The sequence below is a fragment of the Manihot esculenta genome, chromosome 16, assembly GCF_001659605.2.
Source record: "Manihot esculenta cultivar AM560-2 chromosome 16, M.esculenta_v8, whole genome shotgun sequence".
Classification (NCBI taxonomy): Eukaryota; Viridiplantae; Streptophyta; class Magnoliopsida; order Malpighiales; family Euphorbiaceae; genus Manihot; species Manihot esculenta.
In genome coordinates, this window is record NC_035176.2 from 10,894,370 (window position 1) to 10,911,637 (window position 17,268).

Below are 17,268 nucleotides of genomic sequence, written 5' to 3' on the forward strand. Positions count from 1 at the left end.
TGTGCTATGATGCATTTCATGAAAGCATGAATAATTAAAATATTTTATGGTTCTGCTCACTGGGCTTTTTAGCTCACCCCGTTCCCTTAACCCCCAGGTTTGCAGGTACAGGATAGAGCAAGAGGTCGGATAGAGTAAAGTTTTGGTTATGTAATAGCTAGTAGTGGACATGATGGATGTTGTAATGTAATGTTGAGTTATGTAATGTAATGACGGTATTGAGGTTTAGAAGTGTGCTTGACCCTAGCTGTGTAATCCCTTTATGAATGCATGATCTTTTATTGATGTTTATGTTTTACCAAACTTAACGCATGTTTATGGCACCCCATTGGAGTATTGATGAGGACTTCATGGTGGGGTTAATGTTAATGTCTATGTAAATGCATGCACAGGTTGAGTTTGGTTCATGAATGAAAAGAAAAGTTTTAATTTTTATGTATGTTGTTGATCATGTATGGGATTAAACAGGTTCACAGGATGTATGTTAGGCTTGCTACGGGTCCCGACGGCCTTAAGCCGATCTGAATCCTAGCGCCGGTAGCGGTCTGATTTTCGAGCTGTTACAATAGGAATCACATCAGTTATGGTGGTGGTTTTAACTCCAGCCATAAGGACAACCAATCCAAAAACGATAGCAACAAAAGAAACACATAATCAGAAAATAGTACCCGGCGTGAACAGTACCAATGAACAGTACCACGTGAACAGTACCGATGAACAGTACCCGTGAACAGTGCCGATGAACAGTACCCGTGAACAGTGCTCTGATACCTATTGAAACAGCCCGGCCCAAACTGGCCCAAATAACTTTTGGACCCACTTTCCACTTGGCCCAAAATGGTTAACCCAAGTTATTTAGTAGTTTCGTGCAAACTATTATATACAATTCCAATTTTCCATCATCTTCCGATGTAGGCGGCTTCCGCACCGGAAGCAGGCAGCTGACCATTACACTCGGTCCCGCTAAATTTGTGATATCCTCGTCGCAACTGAATCAGTTACAATTGCTAATCAGGATCGGACGCTCAGGTATTGTGGTTCGCTAGTACCTCGGGCGGCTCCACCTCATCTCTCACGGGTAGCCCTTTCCTCAAAGGCCCACTAGCTCTGCACAATTTGTCTGACCCAGAGTGGCTCTGATACCATGTAGAAAGATAATATTTATTGTTGTATATCACAATAGAAATTACAACCTATTTATACATGAGAGACGGTAACTAAACAGGAAGGAAAATCAAGCCTATAATTCTACAATCCCTAAGATTAAGCAACTGATCCATCTATCAATATTTACTTCCTATATTAACATATTTACTTTCTATAACTTATAACATGATCAGTTCAATCATTTTTATGAAGAAGCTGACATTGAACACCAATTCACTGCTCCATATACTCCACAATAGAATGGAGTTAGTGAGAGGAAGAATCATACCATAATGGAGATGGCTAGATGTTTGTTGCATGAGAAGTGCTTGCCAAAAGAGTATTGGGTAGAAGTTGCACATACTACAATATTTCTTCTCAACAAGCTTCCATCAAAAGCAGTGGAAGGAAAGACACCATGTAAAGTCTGGTGGTTATAAACCTTTAAAAAATCTTAAAGTATTTGGATGCTTGTTCTTTACTTATGCGCCACAGACTAAAAGAGATAAGCTGGATAAAAGGGCAGAAGCTGGAATCTTTGTGGGTTACAGCATTATTTCCAAGGCTTATAGAATTTTCCAGCCTCATACAAGGAAAATTCTAATAAGTAGAGATGTGCATTTCATGGAGGATGAACAATGAAACTGGAAAGAAGCATAACCAATATCAATCCCATATCAAATTACAAAGTTCCAACTGAAAGAAGAAGAACTAGTGGATGATTATCCAGTAAGAGGCATAAGATCACTCTCTAATATTTATCAGAGTTGTAATATAACAAGTTTTTTTGGCTTATTAGTGCTTTCTTTCTCCTTTTAGTGGTTGTTATTGCTTGATTGTAGTGTTTTTGTATTATTTACTGTACATGCAGGTGGACTCTCTATAAAAAGCCATTGCTCACTGATCAGATCCAGTGACAGTACGCATAGGTGGTTACTCTTAGAGCTAAGCCTCAAAAGACATGAGCGACTCACTGAAGAGCACATTGCCTCCACTATAACCAACAACTAGAAGATTCATTTAAAGATTCCTTTGACTTTTGGTTGCTATAGAGCAAGGTTTGTTTTGGTGCAGTCTAAATTAGGTGGCTATGTGTTTGAGGTTTAAATCCGGTTCTGAAAACTCAAGACACCTATTTAGAATGGTTTGCTTGGTTGCTCCTTGAGCTTCAATTTGTGTTTTTAATAACCTTTTTGGCTTTTGTCATGGGAAATTGGTCAGTAACCACTGCGAATACACTTCTCTTGAGGCTGGTCAGAGTTCTCAAAGGGTGTTACATTTTTGTTCAAAGCACCAACCTTTTTGTTTCAGATTCGAGTCAATTACGGGTCGCTAAATTTAGGCTTCAGTCGAGTCTTATATGTATTATGCCCTAAAATCTTTATTTGTATGTTTATTGGTTAAATTTCATCGGTCGTTCTTGAATTTGGAGTGTTATAACAACGTGATACCTAAACTTCAATTTATAACATAAAACTCCTTAAACTTTAATTTAATTTATATATAAATCTTTTTGACTTGTAATAGCCCGTTACCAGTTAAAATAATTTTTAAAATATTTTAAAAAGAAACAAAGACTTATATACCCATTTTTTATTTGACCTTCACCTATCATTCATCCCTCTCTTCACTTCTCTCCCATTCCCAGAGCCTATATTTGGTTCTCTTCTTATTAGATCACGAATGAAGGAGAAACGATGTGGAGAAGGATGGATTTGGAAGAAGCAAAGTCATCGACACCATGATCATCAATATGAAGAGGATGGCTTCAAAAGATGAAGGAGGAGGTTGCTTACAATGACGTCTATGGTAGAAATGACAGCCTCCTCATTGCTACCATCAACATCTTCCTTTCTTCCTTCTCAACCAAGTGAAATGTGAGTCAAGAAGAGAGTTAGATACAATTTACGCCCTTAAGTTCATCTTTGTGAAGTTAAGAGAGACTAAAGAAGAGGTGAAGAATTTGTTAATTTGAATCTTGCATTATGTTTATTTGAGATAAGGAAATTATGAGAAATTAGTCTTTGAGTTCTAAAACCATTGATAGTTTGTATACTATAATTAGATATTTTTGTTCTTTTAAAACTCTTTTTGGGAAATTATTTATCCCTTTTCATATTTTCGCATGTTTTTTTTAAAATTTTATTGATACGATCATTTCAGCCATTGCAATATAATCGACTGTCTAATATTTTTACTTTTATGGAAATATTTATTAAATTTTTTTTTAACATGTTCTGTTTGATATATAATGTGTAATACTATAATCAATTGACTAAACAGAGCGTGAGGAGAGAGATAAGGAAATGGAAAAAGAAAATTAATTAATTAATTAAAAATATTTAAATTTTTAAAAACATTTAACTAATAATATAATCTAAAATTAATAAAATTGATTACAGTAAATTACATGGAGTTTTATATTATTTATATTAAAATTTAAAAAATTTTATATTACAAATTAAAATTTTTAAAAAATACTGTTACAACACCTCAGGGATATCAGTAAAATTTACCTAATGTACTAAATGTAAATTTATTTATATTTAATATTCAACCTGATTTTAAAATGTGTTAAAAAAGAGTTTAGCTTGAATTTTAATTTATACTCTATTTGGTTCAATTTTTTAGCTAAATATTTTGATTGCTTGATTTAGATAAAAAGAATTTTAATTTAATTCTCAATTTATTTTGCTAATTCTTTTCTTGATTTGAACTAAATTGAACATGAATACCTGCTATATTAATTTATACAAAAAAAAATACTTATATGAAAAATTTTTATCTCAAAATTAAATTGAAATTTTAAATTTATTTAAAAAAACTCCCACAATCCCATCATTTTTACCCACAATACTTGTTCGCATCTATTAAAAAATATAAATTTAATAATCAATTTATATGTTATTATAATCTAAAAGTGAAAATGGACAAAAATTTTAAAACTAAAAAACAGAGTGAACATTAATTTTAAAATTTGAAAAAAAAAAATGATAGAACAAAAATTATAGAATAGAGAAAGTAATAAAAAAAACTAAATTAAACACCACTAATAAGTAAAAAGGAACAATTACCCAGACTCGTGGGAATCAGTCCATTACTCGTTTTGTAAACCTATTATTGGAGTTCAACTCAATTGAATAAGCAAAGAAAGTTTTTAAGGTATCTTTTGCAGAAATAATTTAAAGATGAGGTAAACATGAATTTACCCTGAGGGTAACTTAAATCAAAGAAGTCAAACCCTAACCAGCTGCAACACCATTCATGAGCCAATCAAGGATGCCACACCATTAGAGCTTCTTGAGCACAGCTTTCAAATGTGGTGTAAGACTATTTAGATGGGTAGCCATTTGTACCAAATAACACAATTCTCCATTCACCAATTCAAACGTCCGACTTATCTCTTTCACCTGTGAAAACGAAAACAATGCAAGACATTGATAATTAGACAGAAGAAATCTGTACCTTAAAGCTTGAAAGTGTTAAACCATACAGTACTTCTTACACTCCCTCTATTTTATTCATCAATTTCTTGCATTCTCTTTTCATTTTAGAAATATAAATACATTATACACTAATAATACCAGCTTTACATATTGATTTTCAACATTTCTCCTTATATTTTCTATCTATGGACAAATTCTAGTAACATTATTTTATCCCAAGTAAAAAATTTAAAATAGTTTACAGACTATCATGACAGCAAAGCCAGGAAACACTGTTAAATTCAAAGAAGGTGCTGGACATATATTTTTATACAAACTTAAACAAATGATTGAGTAGTTCTACGCATCAAAATAACTAGACAGGTCAATGTTGCAACCCAACCATATATATACTGCCCTTCAGCTTATAGATTTTCTATGTGGGGCTTCAATCCCAGTTCATTTTGCAACACTTCTTGCTCAAGTGCAACCACATGCTTGTCACTTGACAATTAGTCAAATAGAATCTATGATGGGCTCAATTACATAGCCTATGGACAGCTGTAACCCACAACTCAAACCGTGCTTTAATAATATATTGAGAAAATAGACTAGGACTAACTTCACCTCAAAGCTATCTCAGGTTGAGGGAACCACTGAACATAAAAGTCTAGAACTTGTAAATTGAGGGCCCAAATATTAGTCTTATATTTACAACACATCCACGCATATGAATACCCACTAGGCTTGAAGCATCAACAAGACGATCCACTTTATCTTGTGCCAAAATAATCAATTAATAAATTGAGAATGCAAAGATTCGAAATTTGTAGACCTCTTCACATGAGAGGCTCTGGTTTTATATTAAGGAATCGTTCAACCTAAAAGTTTAAGCTTGCAGGTGAGTGCAATACTCTTATATCTGCAACAAACATAAAATGTATAATCACTGTGATTTCTGCTGCCAAAGATGGTGCTTTACTTCTAAGATTGAAATGAGCTTCTTGAACATAGGTTCTCTATCTATCATGTTAATATCAGCTTACAAGTTTGTGAACTCCCTAGGCATATTACCTTCTTCCACCTGTTTGAAATGCTGAAAAGGGTTTTCACAAACAGCCTACACGGTGCTAAAAGCTTTGTTGGCACTGTTATAGGTTATAGGAAGTAAATATGTTAATATAGGAAGTAAATATTGATAGATGGGTTAGTTACTTAATCTTAGGAATTATATAATCATAGGGATTATATAATCATAGGGATTATATAATCATAGGGATTATATAATTATAGGCTTGATTTTCCTTCCTGTTTAGATACCGTCTCTCATGTATAAATAAGTTGTAATATTTATTGTGATACAACAACAAATATTATCTTTCTACATGGTATCAGAGCCTTTCTCGTAGAGATTTAATTTTTCTCTCTCGTCAAGTTTTATATTTTTTGAGACTTAGGGCTATGTTCATTTGGATTACCCATAAAGGGTAACATTTGAATCTCACCGTTGCTGGAGTTGCCACACCGTCCCCTTGTCAGATTTGAGGTTTGTTTGCCGTTTGGGTGCTGGGTGGAGGTGTTTTTTTTTCGGTATTGTTCACGGGCACTGTTCTACAGAATAAGAATCAGCACACACAAATAGCGTATATGGCAGTTGAGGCCCCTTCAGATCAGGGAATTTTGATATCTGCAGATGAGTATGCACAATTCATCCAATACCATGCATCTCTGAAATCCTCTAATTCCTCCTCTATCACTGCAATTGCCGAGTTAGGTAACTCTACTGCTTGTCTTGTATCTTCATCCTCCAAATGAGTTATTGATTCTGGTGCTACCGATCATATGTCAGGTAATTCTATCCTTTTGTCCAATCTTGAGTCTCATGCATCGCCTTCTTATGTTACTCTTGCTAATGGTACTAAATCTTTTGTCATGGGTTCTGGTCATGTCAACTTAACTCTTCTCTTTCTGTATCCTATGTGTTATGTCTCCCTAAGTTTGCATTTAATTTGCTTTTTCTTAGTAAACTCACTCGTGCATTGAATTGTTGTGCCTCATTCTTTCCTGATCACTATATTTTTCAAGATCTTTCGACGAAGCAAATTATTGGTAGAGGGCGTGAGTCAGAGAGTCTCTACGTCTTGGATCAGTAACTACCTAGATCTCTTGCATGTTTCACGCGTTTAACACCTTTTGATGTTCATTGTCGTTTGGGACATCCTTCTCTCTCAGATTTGAAGAAGTTATATCCACAGTTTCATTCTTTGTCTGTTTTAGATTGTGAGTCTTGTCAATTTGCCAAACATCATCGTTTACCTTCAGTGTCTCAAGTCAATAAACGAGCTTCGTCCCCTTTGAGTTAGTACATTCAGATGTTTGGGGTCCTTGTCCTACTGTGTTTAAGTCTGGCTTTAAGTACTTTATTACTTTTGTTGATGACTTCTCTCGTACTACTTGGTTATTTTTAATGAAGAGTCGTTCAGAATTATTTTCTATCTTTTGTGCATTTCATGCTGAAATCCAAACCCAAGTCAATATTCCCATTCGTATATTGCAAAGTGATAATACTAAAGAGTATCTCTCTGGGGAATTTCAATCTTATTTGTTACAAAAAGAGATTCTTCATCAGTCCTCTTGTATTGACACTCCTTCACAAAATGGAGTTGCTGAAAGAAAAAATTAACATCTTCTTGAAGTAGCCAGAGCCCTCTTATTCCAAATGAAAGTACCTAAATGTTTTTGGGCTGATGCTGTATCCACGGCTTGTTTTTGATCAATCGCATACCTTCCTCCATCCTTCATGGTGATATTCCTTATAATATTTTGTTTTCCACTAAATCTTTGTTTCCTATTGAACCACGTATCTTTGGGTGTACTTGTTTTGTTCGTGATGTTCGTCCACAGATTACTAAATTGGATCCTAAATCACTCAAATGTGTCTTCCTTGGCTACTCTCAACGTCAGAAAGGGTATCGTTGTTTTTCTCTTGATCTGAATCGGTATCTTGTGTCTGCAGATGTAACATTCTTTGAGTCCACTCCGTTTTTTCCGCCATCATCTGTTTATAACACGCAAGGGGAGGAAGATGACCTCTTGTTACACACTGTTCGCTCTCTGTCTCCTCAAACTACTCCTACACCTTTTGCTCATGTGCCAGGTCGCCCTCCCATCTTTCATGTGTATTCCAGACGCTTAGAGGACTCTGACTCCGCTCCACTACCCGCTTCTTCGTTGACAGATCCTGCTCCCACTGATCCTTCACTGTCTGATTTGGATTTGCCCAATGCTCTTCGCAAAGGTAAACGTACTTGCGCTTATCCTATTTCAGCTTGTGTCTCTTATGATCAATTATCCTTTTCTTCTCGCTGTTTTGCCACTGTTTTAGATTCTATTTCAGTTCCCAAAACCATTATTGAAGCTTTATCCCATCCTGGTTGGCGTGCTGCAATGGAAGAGGAAATGATGGCCCTTGACACTAATGGTACTTGGGAGTTGATGTCCTTGCCCCCATGAAAGCGGGCTATTGGGTGCAAATGGGTGTTTGCAGTGAAAGTAAATCCTGATGAATCTGTTGCTCGCCTCAAGACCCTTTTAGTGGCCAAAAGTTATGCACAAACTTATGGAGTTGACTATTCTGATACATTTGCCCCAGTTGTCAAGCTCGCATCTGTTCGATTGCTTATTTCCTTGGCAGCTACACATGATTGGCCTTTGCATCAACTGGATATTAAAAATACTTTTCTTCATGGTGATCTTCAGGAGGAGGTTTATATTGAGCAACCACCTGGTTTTGTTGTTCAGGGGGAGTCAGGCAAGGTTTGTAGACTTTGAAAATCCCTTTATGGCTTGAAACAGAGTCCTCGAGCATGGTTTGGCAGGTTTAGTGAAGTGGTCCAACAGTTTAGAATAAAGATGAGTAAGTGTGATCACTCAGTGTTTTATAGAAATTCTAATAGTGGAGTAATTTTGCTTGTAGTATATGTGGATGATATCGTTATCACAGGAAGTGAAATTGCTGGCATCACATCCCTAAAAGAATTTCTTAAAACACAGTTTCATACAAAGGATTTGGATTCATTGAAATATTTCTTGGGAATCGAAGTTATGTGGTGTAAGAAAGGCATTTTCTTGTCTCAAAGAAAATATATTCTTGATTTGTTAGTAGAAATAGGAAAATTGGGTGCTAAGCCTTGTAGTGCCCCAATGACCCCTAACCTTCAACTTACCACAGAAGACAGTGAGCCATTTGCAGATCCTGAAAGGTATAGAAAAATAGTTGGCAAGCTGAATTATTTGACGGTGACTCGTCCTGATATTGCATATTCAGTGAGTGTGGTAAGTCAGTTTATGTCCTCTCCTACTATTGCCCAGTGGGATGCTTTGGAACAGATTCTTTGTTACCTTAAAGGAGCCCCAGGGCGAGGGCTATTATATGGTAACTATGGGTACTCAAATATTGAATGCTTTTCTGATGCTGATTGGGCAGGCTCGAAGGTTGATAGGAGATCAACTTCTAGGTATTGTGTTTTTGTGGGAGGTAACTTGGTCTCATAGAACAGTAAGAAGCAAAATGTGGTCTCCCGTTCTAGTGCTGAATCTGAATATCGAGCCATGGCACAAGCTGTTTGTGAAGTTTTGTGGGTACGTCAACTATTAGAAGTTGGGTTCACAAATTCGGTGCCTGCTAAGTTGTGATGTGATAATCAAGCAGCTATCCATATTGCCTCCAATCTAGTATTTCACGAAAGGACTAAACACATCGAGACTGATTGTCATTTTGTTCGTGAAAAAGTCCAACAAAAGATAATATCAACAGGACATATCCGAACTGGAGAACAATTAGGAGATATCTTCACTAAAGCTCTAAATGAAACTCGAGTTGATTATATATGTAACAAGTTGGGCATGATTAACATTTATGCTCCAACTTGAGGGGGAGTGTTATAGGTTATAGGAAGTAAATATGTTAATATAGGAAGTAAATATTGATAGATGGGTTAGTTACTTAATCTTAGGGATTGTATAATCATAGACTTGATTTTCCTTCCTGTTTAGATACCGTCTCTCATGTATAAATAGGTTGTAATCTTTATTGTGATACAACAACAAATATTATCTTTCTACAGGCACAAAACTTGAAAAGCATTCCGATACTTCAGCTCTTCTACTCATTCTAGAGGCCATTTTCATGTTCTCTATTTAGAAATGGGAAGGGTAGTACAGGCAGTATAACGCAACATTCCAAAGTACTGGAGGAGCATATAAAGAACTTGCCTTGTTTTGAATGGTAAAGGAATTGTTCAAGAAACGGACCCTAAGTCCTAAACCCCTGGTTTAAATATGTGACTCCACATTCTAAAGAAAAAATAAAGGCAACTGCAGACAAATGATTTGTTCAGTATGTACTGTACAGTTAAGATATATGCTGGGCTGGAATTAGAAGATGGAACAGAATTAAACTTCTGAAATCAGGCATCTAAAAATCAAGGTTGCAAGAGAATGGAGCAGAAAGGGAACCTTCTGTCAGGTCTCTCACTAGGAGATGTTGCAGGGACAATTATCCCAAGATAGATAAACCACAGAATGAGCAAATCCCAAGACATAAATAAAGCACAAAGTGGGAAAATCTTGCCTGTTCCTAGACTATCTATTTCTAGTTATGTAAAAATTATTCTATAGTTATTGCCTCTCCAAAAAAAAGGTTTTAATGATGTCATCAAATGATAACAAACTCATGCCAGATGGTCATTCAATGAGAGAATTCCATAATATTTGTAGTTGAAAGATAAACACCAAATGCACAAATTTAAGGCTTCTTTGCTCCTATCTAATTGTGACTAAAAATGGTATGTATCAAACAAACCATTTCTATAGCCTGATTGAGGCATGAGATTAGATGAAGGTGCACATATAATAAAGGGGGGAAATAATGCTAGGAGCCTAGGAGTGCCTGAACATTGTGGAAACTTATATTTGGAAGCATAATATTTAGTGTTTTTGCCACTTTGGTGAAAAAAAAAATCCATCAATTGCATCTAGTGAGTGATACAAAAAAGTTTAAGAAGAAAAGCTAAGTTGGTATCCACTTTTACACAAGGATGGAAATTTTACCCCAAAAATCATGAATCAATGATAAACCAAAGTTTTTGACACATATCACAAACTTAAAAATTCCAAATCAAAACCAAATTAAAATCCATGGACTAACTGTCAAACAACATGGATTTCCTACTTAACCTAGCTTCAAATCCATCTTTCGGACCAACCAAGTCTTCTCTAATATAAGAAACAGAGAAGATATACAAGGGAGAGGGATAAGAAAAGAAGTATATGATTCTTATATTTGAACACCAATGCTGACTCCAAGGCAAGAACCCTTAGATCCAGCATCCGTGGTGTACCACAGTAAGCCCTTCCCACCTCCCATCTTGAAACCTGTTTATGGATTTTCACAGGGAGAAACAGTTGAAAATCTAGTTAATCCTTGCTTAGTGAGAGTTGAAAATTAAACAACTTGGTTCAGTTGCATGACTTTTTTTTAGAAAGAAAAAAGTAGGTGCAAATGGCAATCAAACACATCATTTTACTCAACCACATAAAATCAAATTTTACGAAATTGATCCAACTTGAATGTTTTTCACTTGTGTGAATGGTCACATTGATCACTTGATCAACTGTAATTCAATAATTGACAAACTGAATCCAATTGTAAAACACTAATTCTCAATTGTAAAACACTCATTGAAAAGAAATACTTTACGCTCTCAAGCAGAAATTCACAGAAGATTCAATGCTTGGAATTAGATAAAAGGACAAAATGCACTTAGTCCATTTGTCATACAAATTAAGGCTTTTCTTGTAGAACAATATCATTTACACTATTTGTATTATAAATTAGGCACCAAAACTCCAGAATGAAGCAACCAACAAATTCTCCAAAAATTGCTGCAGGATCATTTTACAAGGCCTAAAGAATAATCCTAACCATCGTGTGAATCATTAATTATCAACTTTAGCTTTAAATGAAGTATTTTCTTTCTCTCTTTTTTACCCTCAAGCTTATTGACTGGCAGACAACTTAGAACATCAGCATTCAGCAGTAATATAGTATGATCATAAATCACCCCTGAATTCTTTGATCATGCAAAGTCACCCATGAAATAGAATAAATTAGACAGTGTTGATGAATCTTGAAAAGAAAAAATACATAGGGTTTGTGAAGCTACCTTAGAAGCATTGCCCACTACTTGACTGTGAAGTTTGATTGTCTTCTCTGGTGCATTATAGCTTCCTTTCTAGATGCAATTAGTACATATACAGTTTAGCTTAAAACCAATGCCATAAAATATAAAACTAGGAGACATAAAATGCCTACAAAGGAAAAACCTGAACTTCGACAAGACCAGTGCTCTGGGAGATGACAACTTCGATAGAGCCATCACTCTTGGGCCGCCAGTAGCCGCTCTCTGCATGCATAGGCTCTCCAGAGCTGAGCTTCCATGTCTTTTGAGTATAAGCTATCACAGGCTACAGAAGAGATAATGCACTTTTGGGCTTAGCGAGTTTTATCCTTTGGAAAGAAAGATAAAAAGCGGAGAAGCAATCGAACGAACCTTGCCAGAAATGGGAGAGAAATTGAGCTCTTCGCCATAAGAGAAAGAAGCAATAGTTGGATAACCACCTTCCCCTTGGCCCCTCCATGTCCCCAGCAGGTATGATAGCGGTGCGATTGCCGGGTGCAGCGCTGCTGCTTCCGATGGCGTCTTATTGTTCATTGCCTAATTCTCCGTCTTTGACTTCTCCACCGAGAAAGTTTCCTTGGCACTTGACCCTCGACACCTTCTAGATAACATTTGGTTCAATTCCATAAACTTGATTTTGTGAATTCAATTAAATCTTAGAAAGAATTTTTTTTTTTAATAGAAAATTGGGGAAATAGTAGAATTTGGGAGATTTTTAAATTTATTTAAATATATTTATTATCAAATCGAGTGTATTTTAAAAATAATTTATTTTGAAATTAGTTTTATTATTTGATTTAATATTATTTTAATTATAAAATTAATTTTACTATTTAATTTAATATAATTTTAATCATAAAATTTAATTGATTTTTATTTGGGTAAAGTTAAAAAAATTCTCATAATATCACTAACAATATAAATTGGAATTATCAATTTTGCAATCAGCTAATAAAATCAATAAATTTTTAAATTATTTATTTAAAATATATTAAAATTTTTAATTATTAGCTGATGAATAATAAAATCAATAAATTTTTAAATTGTTTATTCAAAATATATTAAAATTTCTAATTATTAGCTGATGAATAATAAATTTAAGTATTACAAAAGTTAAGATAAAATAAAATATTTTATATAATTTTCTAAACATATTAACAGCGAATAGTTAGAAAGTTAACTTGTAATTTCATCTTTTTATTCGATCAATAGAGTTCGACATTATCATCATTTGGAAAAAAAAATCTATAACCCAAATGTTCATTCCCCTTTAAGGAGTTAAGTGTCTACATTTATTTATTAAAATTAGAAAGTGTACTAATTCATTAGTATAATTCCTTAATCATTTATTTATTATTATTAATATACAAATTATTTATTTATTTATGAGAGATTTATTATTTAATTTTTTTATATTACTATTTACAAGTTGATTTTTATATTTTTAAAAATTTATTAAAATGTTCTTATCTTTTTTCTTTGTTAACCAAATAATCATCCCATTTAATTTAATCCATTTTTCGATTAGAGTTATGTCAAATGGAGGGAGTAAATTTTCAAAATTGTAAACTATCCTTCTTGTAATAATAGAATTCTAATTAAAATTTAAAATTTTTTTATTCAGAATACACGATGAGTTACAAAACTCACAACTTTTTCCTTATTAAATTCTATGATTTTGTTATAATTTTGATACAAATAATTGATTTTTACTTGAAATTTTATTTAGGATAAGTTTTTAAGCATAAAGTAAGAAAATAAATAAAAAAAAGACAGAATTAGAAGATTTTCTAACTAAGGGGTTATAGCCTTGCTCAAGACTGTAGCCTAAGGCGATGGACAGCTCCAAAATTCATTGTACAATATAAAATCAGTTTCAGATTGGAGCAAACACAATTAGATTATGATAAGAATATAAATAAAATATGAGTAGTAGAGTTTATTTTAAATTGAGAATTTTTATCTTTTTATTGAGAAAAAAACTTATATAAAGGCTGCTTAAGAATTAACCTAACATCATATTTTCTTTTCTTCTCCTCCTCTCCCATATTTGGCCGCCTCCTTTACCGCCTTCTTCTTCTTCTCTTTTCTTTAGTTTTTGCAATTTTATTATGGCCCTTAAAGGCTAAACACTTCTTTTCAGTTGAAGATTAATCAAAATTGAGGTTTATTAAGTTGTGAGATTATGTACTTAAATTCTCTTTATCTTATTTCTATTTTCTATTAATTTTTTATTTCGGAGAATACTACCTCCATTATTATTCTCTTAAGAATTTAAGGGGTTTATTGAATCTCTTTGGAAGACAACATATTACTAATTAACCCAAGTAAATCCGTAATTATTTAATTGGATTAATAACAAGTAGTAATTAGTATATTCGTTTATGTTAAGGAATTAGTAGATTTGATTTAAATAATTTGCGTGTTATTATTGATAAGTTTGGGTTATTCTCTCCCAAAATAGTTAACTAATTAAATTTACACGTGTATTGGGGTTGTTAATTAACTAGAAATTAATTTAAATACAAAGCAGATTAATTTAATCATAAAGAAGAACTAGTGGGATTCGCGTATTTGACTACTATAACCAAATAATAGATAATAAAATGAATTATTTTTCTAATCAATAATCAACTGCCAAACCCCTCAATTTGATTACCTTTAGCTGAATTTAATTTAATTATTTATTTCACCATCTCAATTACATTATTTATTTTTCTTTTAAGTTTTTTTTGCTTGCCCAGGATAAAATCAATTTCTTTAAACAAAAATTCTCTTCTTCTCTCTTTTTGTTTTAAACTATTCTTCTTATTCAACTAGTCATCTAAATTAAACAGAGTTAAGGTCTATGTGGGATCAATACTTACTTACGCTATCTATAAATTCATATTGAATCAAGGAAAGGGAGATAAGTTTTAATTGACGGATTCGACACCCGTTAAATTTTGGCACCGTTGCCGGAGACTTTAACAGTTTGTTTTTATTTTTATGACCAGGTCTGAAAATAGTTGACGCAGAACCCTATAGCACAAGCCTCAAACCCACACGCACAAGTAGATACGAAATCTAAAGATTTGATAAACCCACCTCCTATGGTACCCCAAACTTAGAGAAGCTGAAACACCAATGATTGAAGGATTTAGATGAGAATCTGACAAACGCCAAAACGAATAGTTGATAAGTTAGCCAAGATTCCTGGTGCAATTGATGAAAGCAAATCCTCACTCTCACTCAAAGCAATACACGCCAAAGGCATGAAAAGAATTCTGAAAATTTAGATTCAAAACTGCCTCTTACAAGTGTTTCTTATCCTTATATAGTAAGGAGAGAAAATAAAACCCTAAGACACTCTTTTTAGGTCTGACCGAACTATACACAAGACCCAAGGCCTATTACACGCTAAAATAACACATCAAATATATAAGTATTAATACATAAGTATTAAAACATAAGTCCAAAACATGGCCCAACACTCTAAAACTTAAAAGATAAAATATGGTCAGAATACAAGCCCAAACAAAACTAAAATAAAATAAGTGATTAAATAATAAAACATAGCAAGTACATCATAACAAAACTGAATCTTCACAAAAACCTTTTTTGATCTTCACTTTAGGCTTCCCTTTATGTAGTTTTAGCCCATAGGTTTGATTAGGCTCCCTAAGCCTATGATTGCAAGTGTTGCACCAAATCTGACCCAAACATATATGGATCATATGAATATGATTTTGAACTCCTTTTAGATCCATTTGAATGACATAAGTTTGCTTCACACCATTGTTAGAAATTTGCTTTATTGGATCCGTATCAATAGCAGAATTTAATTTGATCTAAAAATCGAGAAGACTACAAAAAGATTGAGAAAAGCAATCAAGTTGCAAAAACAGGCCAATTCGGGAGTCTCTCAACCACCTGCTCAATCACCTTTGCGGACCGAAGACATCATGTCTTCAACACCAACCGAGCCTCTAATTGACACCAACCGAAGAGACACTATGGCCGCTGCTGCTGCTGAAGAACAACCCATTTGCATTACATACCCAATGTTAAATGCACCCCTGAAATTGCGAACAGTTATGATTCATATGTTACCAAAATTCTAAGGGTTAGAGAATGAAGACCCATATCAACATCTAAAAGAGTTTTACGTAGTTTTTTCAAGTATGAGACTACAGGGAATAACTAACGAACAAATAATGTTAGTAGCTTTTCCTTTCTCTTTGATTGAATCCGCTAAGGATTGGCTCTACTATTTTTCCCCACGTTCAATCACCACTTGGACGCAAATTAGAAACTTATTCTTAGAAAGACTTTTTCCAACAACTAAAGTGTCATCTATAAAAAAGGAAATAAGTGGAATCAAATAAAGAAAAACTGAAACTCTACATGAATATTAGGAACGTTATAAGAAATTAATTGCAAGTTATCCAAAATATGGAATCACTCCAAAACAGCTCAACCTTCACTTCTATGAAGGACTTTTGCCATTAGAACGGAGAATAATAGATGCTGCTAGTGGAAGAGCCATTGCAGAAATAGAACCTGAAGAAAGTAAAATTTTAATCTCGAAATTGGCTACCAATTCTAGACAGTATGGCCGAGATGAGGACATTTCTAGGAATAAGAATGAGGTAAGTATTGCATCTTTAGAATCTAAAATTTCACAACTTACCACTACAATTCAACAATTGGCTGCAGGAAATAATGTACAGACTTGTGGCATTTGCAAAAAAGCCAACCATCCCACAGACATGTGTCCTACCCTTTAGGAAGATGTGCAACAGGTTTATGCCATTGGAGGATTCAATGGAAAACAAATGAAGTATGATCCATTTTCAAGCACTTACAATCCAGGGTGGAGAGATCATCCAAACCTTAGCTATGGGAATAGACAGCAAAACTACCAGCCAAGAGCAAACTATCAAGCTGCAAAATCAGGTATGTCTTTAGAAGACATTGTTCAATCCTTTGCTAATAGCACTCTCAAGGGAATCTCAAGGGAAACTGCCCTCCCAAATTGTGTTAAATCCAAAACAGAACGCAAGCATAATTACATTGCAAAGTGGAAAGGAGTTGGAATCTACAAGCCCAAAGAGGCTTGCCCAAAGCAGTACGACAAACCTGATGGCAGAAGCAGAAATAGAGATTCCAGCAGAGAACCAGCCCTAAAAATCAAAGGTAGAGCATCCCCCAATTTAGGTAACACGTCCTCTTTTTCCTAAAAGACTTGCTCAATTAAAAAGAGAAATGGAGGAAAAAGAGATCTTGGAGATTTTTTGTAAAATTTAGGAGAGCATACCCCTTCTTGAAACTATAAAATAAATATCCAAGTATGCGAAATTTCTAAAAGACTTTTACACTAATAAAAGAAAATTGTATGGGCACGAAAAGATTAAAGTAGGGGAGAATGTGTCAGCTGTACTTCAAAGAGAGTTTCCACAAAAATATAAAGATAA

General features: G+C 34.0%; 1 protein-coding gene across 2 annotated transcripts; it reads right to left on the reverse strand.

Annotated features, from left to right (window-relative positions):
• Nucleotides 1-4,171: 4,171 nt before the first annotated feature.
• LOC110607366 (UPF0678 fatty acid-binding protein-like protein At1g79260) lies at nt 4,172-12,430 on the reverse strand. Of its 2 annotated transcripts, XM_021746460.2 has the most exons (4): nt 12,185-12,427; nt 11,958-12,098; nt 11,798-11,866; nt 4,172-4,556 (listed from the first exon to the last, which is right to left on the reverse strand). In XM_021746460.2, exons 1-4 carry the CDS (start codon nt 12,344-12,346, stop codon nt 4,437-4,439), a joined length of 492 nt encoding a protein of 163 aa, XP_021602152.1. In that variant the 5' UTR covers nt 12,347-12,427; the 3' UTR covers nt 4,172-4,436. The 2 variants fall into 2 exon arrangements, with proteins under 2 accessions (XP_021602152.1, XP_021602153.1); XM_021746461.2 differs by lacking the exon at nt 11,798-11,866 and having other exon boundaries at nt 12,185-12,430.
• Nucleotides 12,431-17,268: the final 4,838 nt, after the last annotated feature.

Excerpts from the sequence above, each read along its gene's own strand:
- LOC110607366 (XM_021746460.2), bottom strand. The coding sequence starts at position 12,346 with ATGAACAATAAGACGCCATCGGAAGCAGCAGCGCTGCACCCGGCAATC. Across the intron at positions 12,099-12,184 it reads TCTCTCCCATTTCTGGCAAG|CCTGTGATAGCTTATACTCA; the intron begins GTTCGTTCGATT and ends TCTCTTCTGTAG. Across the intron at positions 11,867-11,957 it reads CTGGTCTTGTCGAAGTTCAG|AAAGGAAGCTATAATGCACC; the intron begins GTTTTTCCTTTG and ends AATTGCATCTAG.